The sequence below is a fragment of the Ananas comosus genome, linkage group 8, assembly GCF_001540865.1.
Source record: "Ananas comosus cultivar F153 linkage group 8, ASM154086v1, whole genome shotgun sequence".
Classification (NCBI taxonomy): Eukaryota; Viridiplantae; Streptophyta; class Magnoliopsida; order Poales; family Bromeliaceae; genus Ananas; species Ananas comosus.
Window position 1 is genome coordinate 5,773,197 of NC_033628.1, and position 10,926 is coordinate 5,784,122.

Here is a 10,926-nt window from a genome sequence, read left to right on the forward strand (position 1 = left end):
ATCATCTTTCCATCCTCGCTAATGCCGGATTTAGCTCACGGCCCAACTTAGCCTTTCGGGTTCCGTTTTCGCGCCTATGCGCACTGAAATGCCCGATTGCTCCAGAACTTCACTGAACCTCACGAAACCATCCAAATGGCTTTCCAAAGCAACGTACACCATAACTTCATAGTTTTAGAAGTCCGGTACCTTACATCCTCTCCTCCTTAAAAGAGTTTCGTCCCCGAAACTAACTCACTTCAATCCAATTAATACTCTAACTTGGTTTATCGAGCAATGGGGGATTCCAATGCACTTTTGTGTTCCGGAGTGGTCTTTTACTCATTGGGATTATCCAAAGGCCCACTACGGAGGATGTGAGACTAGATTCACTCACATTTGCTAAGCGTAACTCTGAAAGTGCATTACGGGTCTCCGTCATTCCTGGTGGTAGCGCAAGTCGAAGCTCAACGACTCTACGCGCTCCAACACCATTCACCATCTGGCATGCAAGGACTCTTCTTTGCATTCCACACCTTGTCAGGGAACACACTCCGATTCGATTACCGGCGTTGCTTAGAAGCAATATCCTTGGTGCATCGACCCATCGCGAGTGCTCCAATCACATTTGGACTTTTCTCTACCGTGAGATGGCCTACCCCGGCATATCTCAAACCTCCAATTCTCAAGAGAGCATTGTCCACAACTCCATGCGGCTATCTGGTATTCAAGTGTCTCCAAGAGACCACTTTTCTTTATTTCTCAATTGCCACTTTTAACCTCAAATTGCTCTACTACGAGATGGCCTACCCTGGCACATCTCTCGAACTTCAATCGACGAAAGAGTGTTATCTCCAAGTTTTCCAAGTTTTCCCAGCATAACCCAGCCTGCCCGGGCAAGTTTCATACTCGGGGACCAGTCTCTCCCGCCAGGGACCGGTCCTAGAGGACCTTCTCTAATTCACGCGTTCGGGAACCGGTCTCCCTGGCCCAGGGACCGGTTGCCTCGCGCGTCGTTGCAACCACTAGCCGGTGGGACCGGTCTCTCCCTGCCAGGGACCGGTCCCCGAGAGCAATTTCTGCCAAGTGTAGATTTTTGCATAACTTGCTCTCGCGGATCCGTTACAATGCACTTTTGGTGCATTTGACTTCTTCAGCTTTTACAAAGCACTCCCACTCGACAATTAGTCGATCTTGAGCGAAGTTCAACTCTCGTATTTCGAGAATTCACTTCCCTACTCCAACTCCTCCACAGAGTTATCGGCTAAACCGATTACGTCGGCTTTCACAGGTGGACCAACAGTCACCAACATCACGTAAGCCTACCGCCTAAACCCGTCGCAACTACGCATAGCGTCTCTCGCTCGCATCGTAGACCCAATCCTCATTTCCTGGCGAATTTCTCACTTGGGAATTCGCACACACTCCAACAGGAGCAACCAAGACTCCAAACCACACCATGTCCTCGGGTTGGGTCACCACACATTCGGTGTGTCCTCGATCTTATGATCTAACACGTGGCATTCCACGTACTCGGGTCTAAGCTCGGACTATCGTCCTGACCAAAACTCTCCGCCCTACCTATAAGTATCGGGCCGCTGTCTCTCACAGCTGACTGCGCCGGCCCAATGGGCTCAGGCTCCACAGTCCACAACTGGTCCAGGCACGGGTCGTCCCCAAGCACTACCCGCCAACGTCGTCCTACACGACATGCTCTACAGAGCTACACACTCTATCGGCTCCTAGGCACCTAGTGCGAGCCACCAGCCCTCACGAGTGATCCATGGCCCGCTTCACACTTAGCCCTGCTGAAGTGCTACTGCCAATTCACTCGACCGGCTGAATCAAAACCGCACTTCACGAGTATCTATACTCGAGCGCTCTATGCCTCTACGACGTCTCACACGAAGTCCAGCATCAGGGAGCTTAGCCCATGCGCACCGGCCACACGAGCAACAACTCGTCCACCTCAATTCGAGGTACTACTAGGCCCACAGGCCAAACTTGGCCTCAACCAACCGCTCTCTCAACAGTGATTCTACTTTCACTGTTCAATCTACCGAAACAACATCCGAGATGCTCAGGCCACTCGGGTATTCGCAACGTCACGGCGCAACTCTCGCAATTTGATACTCATTGCCTTGAGAGTCGCTCCACCATTTCACGTTCACCACAAGTCCCATTCTTCGTCCAAGAACCATCGCTAGCGATTCGCTAGTGTCTCTTGGCTTTCTACCTGCTCCAGTAGGCGCTACACTCTCACGATGCAAGCATGCTCGGGTGCTTACCTACTCGACCACTCGGTCCCTACTATGCAATATGTAATTAGTAGGTGCTGCTCATATAATAAATGCATGCAATGCATCAACTTGAGATTACGCAAAAGCATATGCTTATTTAATTAACTCATACCTGCAACGGCATCATCGATGGCAGCAGGTTCCTCAACCTGGGTCGCATATCCCTGGCCACTTAGTGCTCGCCGCGAACCCTCCAATTGCATCGTCCTCAACGGCCGCTCCCCCGATCATGCCGCAGGTGGCACACCTGGAGGCTGTCCCAGAGAGGAATGGGCCGTCGCCAGCATCAAGGCCTGGCTCTCACTTTGCGGGCACTCGTCCCGCACATGGCCGGGCTGTCCACAACGGATACACCGTCCATCACGCAGCGCACATCGCCGCGCCTGGTGGGAACCACCACAAATCACACATCCAGAGGAGGATCGGGTAGAGGATGACCTCGAGCGGTGTCTGGAACTTGACTGATCACCCGAACCACTCGATAATGGCCTCGCCTCTCCTCGCTCATGCCAACGAGATTCGCGCTCCTCACGCACGAAAGCCTCGCCATGCTCCGCCCATAAAGCCCGATCCAACACCTCGGCAAAGGTTGTGAGCTGGAAGATTTGCACCCTCCTATAAATCTCCGGTCGGAGTCCACGCAGGAACCAATCGGCCTTATCCCTGTCATCCCGTTCCACATCCGGGACACAATTCACGATGCGGGAAAATTTTCGTTCGTATTCCCTCACAGAGCAGTCTCCTTGCCGCAGCTTCCTGAACTTGTCCCGAAGCTTTCTCCTTTCATTGTCGGGGAAGTACGTAGAAAACATTAATCCCCGAAATTCATCCCACGCCATAGGAGGAAGACTAGGTGATCGATCCCGTCGAATGCCTTTCCACCACGCCTTTGCTGATTGCTTCAAGCAATGCACAGCTAGGGGCACCTTGTCCCGCTCCAAGGTGTATAGCTTCTCAAATAGCGTCTCCATGGAGTCAATCCACATCTCCACGATCCACGGATCGACATCCTCTCCATCGAAGATAGGCAGATCGAATTTCTTGAAGGTCATTAGGGTCGCCAAAGTCCGTTCTTTCTCCGCCTCCAATTCCACAGAACCAGGGGCCACCGCCCCCGAATCCATCGCGACTCCTGTTGGTACACGGCACGCTGCTACCGGCGCAGCCGCCGCAGGCTGTCGTGTCTACAATTCATAGAGCTCCTTGATCTGCTCCTCCTGTCGCTGCACTATACCCATGAGCGTATTCAATTGCTCGCGGAGCATCGGGTCTCCGCTCACCTCAGTTTGCTCAGGAACACCACTTGTCCCTTCCCGCACCGATCTGGATAAGGATCGCCTACGCGGTGCCATCGCTTCCTGAAACACGACAACTCGATTAGTTCTCGACCAACTTGGGTCTAACACGAGACCACTAACAACGGCTCAAAAGCCAATTAGGCGAAAGTCACGCGAGGGCGTCTATTCTCATCACTAGGTTTCATGTTGTCGTACGCCAACATGAACATCCTCGGCTGAGAATAAACCACACCTCAAGTCTACCTCTAATATCCGTCTTAGAGATTTATGACACAACCCAATCCATTAAGCTTTCGCCACAATTCATAGGTCCTCGTCTCTCACGAGCCTTATTCTCCTATGGTTTACTATCCTAGGGTCTCCTAGGTCTGCCTAAACCATTCTCATTCTCTACTTTATTCTCTGATACCACTTTATCTGTCACGCCCCGCGACCAACCGCCAATTTGGACCGGGTCGCGGCGCCGACGACAGACCGCAGAACGGACCGGGGTTTCCCCTGTACGCGGACAGAGTCTCCCCAGTACGTCCTAGGGGTCGCAATCCAAAACAATATAAATGGTTCCAACCAGGAACAGATATCAATCATGATTAAGGAAGTATCAAACAATATAAACACATCCTATGTTATTACATGCATTCACGTTAGATTCATTTATTTACATCAACTTCCAAACCAACTAAGTTATTACAAGTTTAATACATTTATTCCTCTCATTTTCTATACCCCTAAGCTACGTCAACGGGGTACTGCTAGCTCTGGTCTCTGGGGGTAGGGCGCTATCTATGGAGCTACGCCCTTACCTCGCGCCGCCGCGCCGCTCACGTGCGAACCTGTAAAACTACAAAACAACGTGGGGTGAGAACCAACTCCATGGTTCCCAGTGGGTACGGCAACCCAAGGGAGGAGCTCGACCAACAGGTCCACGGGAGGCAAATACAAGTTAGTCCAATAAACAGATAGATATGTATATCATAAGCATGCAACTAACTTTACCTTGCTTTGCTTCACAACTGCAATGATGCCATGCTATATGCAACAGGAATATATGCAACATAAATATATGCAACAACTAGTAGAATTATTGATTCTACAATCAATCTCGCTAATCTTAGCTCATGTCATCCAACTCTAAGGTTTTTACTACCTTAGGTTTACACATTTACCACTAGCCCTCAAGGTTCTATCTACCTTATTCCAGCTAGCTACCCGACTCGGCCTCGAGTCAATCAACAGCAGATAATCCATGCTCTGCCCGGCTCGGGGTGAAGGACCCTGTCACAACGCACCTCAGCCTGCAAGCCAAGAACTACATCGCCCAACGGTCCGCCCGAAGGTCCGTGCACCGTGGTCAGGGATCCGCCAGATGGAGAGGAACATAGCCGCATACACCCATAGCCAAGACCCCCGATAGGGAGAGGAACATGCCGCGTACACCCTAGCGCTCTTTGTTCTTACTTAGTCACAATCCTCAAAGTTCTTCCGGTGGGAGAGGAACATGCCACATACACCCGCGGTCCAAGAACTATTGAGTTCACAAGTCTCAGGATTTCGTAATCCACTTCACAAGTCAAGGGTCCATATCCAACGCTATACTATTGACCTATCTAGGTCCAATGCACTTTTCACCCTAGGTCCAACTGACTCTAGGTCTAATGCCTCGATGTCACAACCTAGGTTTACTTTAACTCTAGGTTCAGTTCTCAATCTATGTTCTTTAACAATAGGTTAGATACCACACACCTAGATCCCGAGTCTAGGTTCATACTCAACCTATGTTATTTAACACTAGGTTAGATGCCACTCGTTATTTATCCTAGGTTCAACAACACTAGGTTCAATGTCATCTATGTCCGACCTATGTTTATTAACACTAGGGCCACTCAATCTACTTGATATCCTATTTGTCATATCGAGTCCATATGCAAATGCATCTTATCTAACATGCTCACATGATGTTACATGCATCTAGCATACATTTCCAATGCACACATACATTTGCATTATCACCAGCATGCATTCTATATCATATCATTTTACATGGATCTACTTAGCATTTACGTCATATTATTAACATGCATTAGCTACATGAATCAACCACATGCTTTATTTACATTTATATGCATCATCATGGATTCTTAATCATCTTAGACATAAAGGGCGACCTAGTCGCTTCGGTAAACACAACCCACCTTAACTCGCGTTCCGATTGCTCGTCGACACTTGCAATCGGCTTCCCGCGGCACTTGGCACCCGTTTGGGCCCGATCTCACAGTTGCTCTCCAAGAGCGCGCCGCTGTGCCATTTCAAGTGCTAACGATCTTCGCCTCGCCGTTACGATGCTCGGGACCCGATTTCACGATTTATGGACGTCGCCTCGGCCCTCCAGGCGGAAATGAAGCTTCAAGCGTCCGTTTCTTCAATATCTTTGTAACGGCTCGTCGGATTGCCGAACTGTCTTCGCCAATGTGTTTCGTTACCTATTAATTAGGTTTGCACAGAGTTAAATGAGATCAAACCCTCATATATATCAAAACGCCATTTTGGAGCCCTAGGTTTGCATCTAAGCAAAAACCACCATTTGAACTCTAGATTCAAGCATTAAACATCTATTAAGCTTGCTATAATTGCATCTAAACCATCCTTAGGGTGCATAAACCAAACCCTAAGAAGTTACCATTAGAGCCCTAGAAGCTTACCTCTCTAGGTTTGCTCCAAGCACGAGGAAGACGAAGGAGAGGATGAAGATCCCTTTCTTGATCTTCTTCTCCTTCTTCTTCTTCTTTCTCTCCTTCTCCTTCCTCTTTTTCTTCCTCTCCTTCTATTTCGTTTAGAGAGAGAGAGGGACACGTTTGGGGCTAAACGGGTGAGGGAGGAGAGAGGAAGACCTAATTTCCTCTTCTATACACTTAACCCATGCATAAAATGAAAATAAACCCCTCTACAATGCCTCTCTTGCAACAGCCCGAACTGGGCATTTTCGGGGTTCGGGGACCGGTCTCTGCATGAGGGACCGGTCCCTGAGAGACCGGTCTCTCTGCATGGGACCGGTCCCAGAGAGACCTCTAGCCCAGACTTAGCCAATTTTCAGCTTCGTCCGTTTTCGCTCTGTTTTCGCCTGTTTTCGTTCGTTTGACCTCCGATTCATTTCAAATCGAACAGAGACTCTCCAAACATATTTTCAAACATGTTTTCATCATCTTTCCATCCTCGCTAATGCCGGATTTAGCACACGGCCCAACTTAGCCTTTCGGATTCTGTTTTCGCGCCTATGCGCACTGAAATGCCCGATTGCTCTAGAACTTCACCGAACCTCACGAAACCATCCAAATGGCTTTGCAAAGCAACGTACACCATAACTTCATAGTTTTAGAAGTCTGGTACCTTACACAACCGGTCCCTGGTGGGCGAGACCGGTCCCCGAGCGCGTCTTCGCAGTAAGAGACCGGTCCCGCGCAGGGAGAGACCGGTTCCCGAACGTTGGTTTCTCCGGTTCAACACGAGAGATCGGTCCCTTGCAGGGAGAGACTAGTCTCTTTGGGCGTAAACCGCCCAGTCTGGGCTGTTGTAAATTTGAGTTTTTGAGGGGCCTCTCTGGATTTTGTTGCTCTAAATGGTCTTTATAGCCATTTCACTCTCTTCCCTCCTCATTTCTCACCCTCTCTCTACACCTTCTAGAGAGAGAAGAAGAAGCAGGAGGAGAAGAAGAAGAGGAGCTTGCTTGAGGAAGCTTGGAGCTCAAACCCTTTCTCTCCTTTCCACTTGAGGCATCTAAAGAGGTTAGCACTTCGATTCTACCCTTTGATCCTTATTTTGGTAGATTTTACCATATGAAACCCTAAAATGGAAAATCTAGGGTTTATTTGGGGCTTTTTGCTTGGAGGCTTTTTGAGCTAATCTAATGAGATTAAAAACCTTGGTTTAGGTTGCTTTGGGAGGATCCTAGCCTTCTTTTGGAGCTTGTGAGGGTTTTTCTCCACCTAGGTGAGATTTTAATCCTTTTTGCCTTGTTGGTTAATGTTTGATCTTATAGATGATCGTAACGCCCGTGTATATCTTCGCTCAATACTTTTAGGGTGTTTTGAGACTCGTGGATAACTTTGTTCGGCGAAACGAGGCACTACGCGACGGTTCGGTGGGTTTGACCTTGCCACACAATGAGAAAAATCTCATTTGTGATGTTTTGAGTATCATTAAATGAAAAAGCATGCATAATCATGTTAGATATATTTATTATGAATTTTAGAATGCTTAACATGCATATGTTATGTATAGTGAATTTTTGGACCCCTATGTGGTAGGATGCATGCATGTGGGACATAGCATTCTAGTTGGAACTTGGAACCTTGATTCCTATGATGAAAATGAACGTTACTTTCATGCATTTAACCTTTAAGTCCAATTGTGACATGAGGGACTTTGGAAGCCTAGAAAGGCTTGGGGACTTAGACTATTTGAGATTTTGGGCCAATGTCATAAAGAGGCATTGGGCCCCGGGCTATAATGAACGTTGGTATAATGTCATATTTGGAACATAGAACATGAATTGAGCTTGATTAGTTGTGATGCTTAAGTGTCATAAAGAGGCACTAAGTAAGTGAGTGTTGAGTTATCACATCGTGACATAGAGCTAGACCTTTGGGTTACTAGTAGCTATTGCCATGTTTGAGACATGAGGGTTGGATACTTGTAATACACTGGATCTTAGCAAATTGCAAGATTCGAGTGTTTGATCTGTGTGTGGAGCCTTTCCACAGTTTTTTGAGTGTCGTTGATAGTGTTCCGACCCCTGGCACGCACCCCGAGGGTGTTGGTTTGAGTCTTGGCACCAAGATCCCAAAATTAGAATTTTTGGTCAGCCCTCGGATAGCCTGCAGCAGGGCTTGTACCGGAACAAGAATGGTCTTGTACCGGTACAAGGGTTGATGGTTGTACCGGTACAGCCATCGGGCTTGTACCGGTACAGAGCCGCAGACCGAGCAACCCGAGCTTCGGGTTTGCATTTTCGTCGGCCTTGTACCGGTACAAGAACCCGTGTACCGGTACAAGGAGGCAGATTTCGTGCAGTTTGAACTGCAGGGGGTTTTTCGCGATTGTGGGCTTCTTATAACAGCACCCACGCCCCTTAGGGCTTTTTTTGTGCTGGAACCTGAGGAGAGGAAGGTGAGTGAAGCTCCACCTTGCCCCATTTGATTTTGATCTCCATTTTGCTTGGTTTTTGATGGATTTTCTTCTCTTTTGCCCTTTGGTGCCATTTCCACCATGGATGACAGGCTCAAGCTTGGAATTGGAGCTGAAGGGGACGATAATCTATGGATTTAAAGAGATTTAGAGCTGTGGTTTGAAGTTCTAAGAGGTAAGCAACATGTTTCTCCTCTATATTCGAGTTTTATTGGATTTCATGGAGATGAACAAGATTTAGTTTTAGGGTAAATATTGGGCATTTTTTGAATCTACGGGCTTTTGAGCTAAGATTGAGTGGAATGAGGCTTCCTTTGGGTTGGATTGGATGAGCCCGTAGCTTCATTGTTTGGCTAATTAGAGGAGATTTTGGCACTAGAGGTGATGTTTCCATCACCTATGATTGATTAGCTTAATGTTTGAGCTAAGTTTGTTTGTTTGGCCGGTGACACATGTTCTATACTTTAGGGTATAGGAGACCTAAGGATCACCCTGCGTGTGGAGCCACGAGGAGTTTCGATTGTCATCGTGGGGGTTTGGCTTCGTGGAAATGGGGCAAAAATGGCCTTTGCTTCTTTCTACTTGTTGTAAAATATTTTAGATTCATTTCTATGCTAATAGAAGTTTATATATGAATCTTAGCAGCACTTCGAAATGCATGCCTTGTGTATTATGAAATTTCACTATATGGTAAAGTATATGAGTAGATGATGCATACGGAAGTGCTTGTTTTGCAAATGAAAAATACATCTCTTTATGATAGCATGATGACTGGAATATGTACTTTGGGAACAATAGTTGCCATGTTTTGACATGAGAGCATGGTTGTCATGAAAGGGGCACTTGAAACTAGTAGAACCATGAAACTGCAATATAGGGAATATTGTAGGCACTACATATTATGGCTATATTCTATGTTGAGACTGATGGCTAGGGATAGGCCATTTGATTTCCTACACATTTTCCATGTTATTAGACATGAGGACTTGGTACTTGGCGACAGATCGTTTGACTACTTGCCATTGTGGCTCATTCGCACATGCTTGTAGGGTGCTCCTACAGACGGCCACTACGGAGATAATGCACGCGATACAATATTCGCGTGCGGATTGGCGCGAAGTGGATTTGCGTGGGCAGGCTCATTCGTAGGGTGGCGGAATGATGACTACCACGGCATTTGGTCTCGGCCGGCCAGGACAACCCTAGCGGTGGGTCTCAGGGCCATAGACAGCCTTTGGGTGGGTCTTTCAGATTGGATTTTATATCGTTATCATGTGAAGATGATGACTTAGAGTATTAATGGACATTGACTAGAATAGTAACAAGGAACTTTACTATTTCGCATTGTGAACATTATGATAGTTGGAGACTTCTTCATGCATAGTTTCGTTTCATACTTTTACTATCTGCTAAGTAGAGATATATGTCGTAGTAGGCTTATATTTTTAGTTACTGCCACTTTACTTCATAGTACTGACATCTTCTGTAAGGCTTTGGCTTTGTGTGCATTACTGAGTCAGTAATTGCCACTGGGAACTATTTTTAATAGTTCTCATGCCCCGTTTTGTGTTACTTTTCAAGAGCCTTCGGACGGCGGAGGCACGGGATCGCGGAGGGGATCGCTTAGGTAGCTAGCGAGAGCGGTACTTTGCTAGGTCGGTTTACTCTTTCTTTTTTAGTTGAGAGAGAGTGAGAGATTTTGTTCATGTATAGAGACGACCTATGTATACTTTTAATCTTGTATTTGGGATTTCTGTTGTTTTTACTTTATATTTTATTATAGTGGATTTACAGTTTTATCTTTATTCTTTGTTGTAGCCATTTGACATTTACTTGCTCTGATACTCCTAGATGTCTTTTATTATTTTGTTTTATTATCGTGTTGTTTAGACGCTTATATGTTGTAGACTATGGCGGCGTCTGGACCACAGCGCCGGGTCGGGCTTCTGCTGGTCGGGCGTGACTAATACTTGAGCCTTGACTACGCTTGCTTGCCATTTGTGCTCATTCACACATGCTTGTGAGGGTCGCTCCCTACAAGCCGGCACTCCGGAGTTAGCCACGCGACTTATGTTCGCTCGTGCGGTATTGAGAAGCCTACGGGGTCGGGTGGGACAGACACATTCCAAGAGTAGGGATGTTGGGCTACCACAGGCACTTAGGCGGCA

At 47.3% G+C, this 10,926-nt stretch overlaps 1 protein-coding gene across 1 annotated transcript; it reads right to left on the reverse strand.

Annotated features, from left to right (window-relative positions):
• LOC109714128 lies at window positions 2,085-3,403 on the reverse strand. Its single transcript, XM_020238568.1, has 2 exons — window positions 2,527-3,403; window positions 2,085-2,215 (listed from the first exon to the last, which is right to left on the reverse strand). Exons 1-2 carry the CDS (start codon window positions 3,401-3,403, stop codon window positions 2,085-2,087), a joined length of 1,008 nt encoding a protein of 335 aa, XP_020094157.1.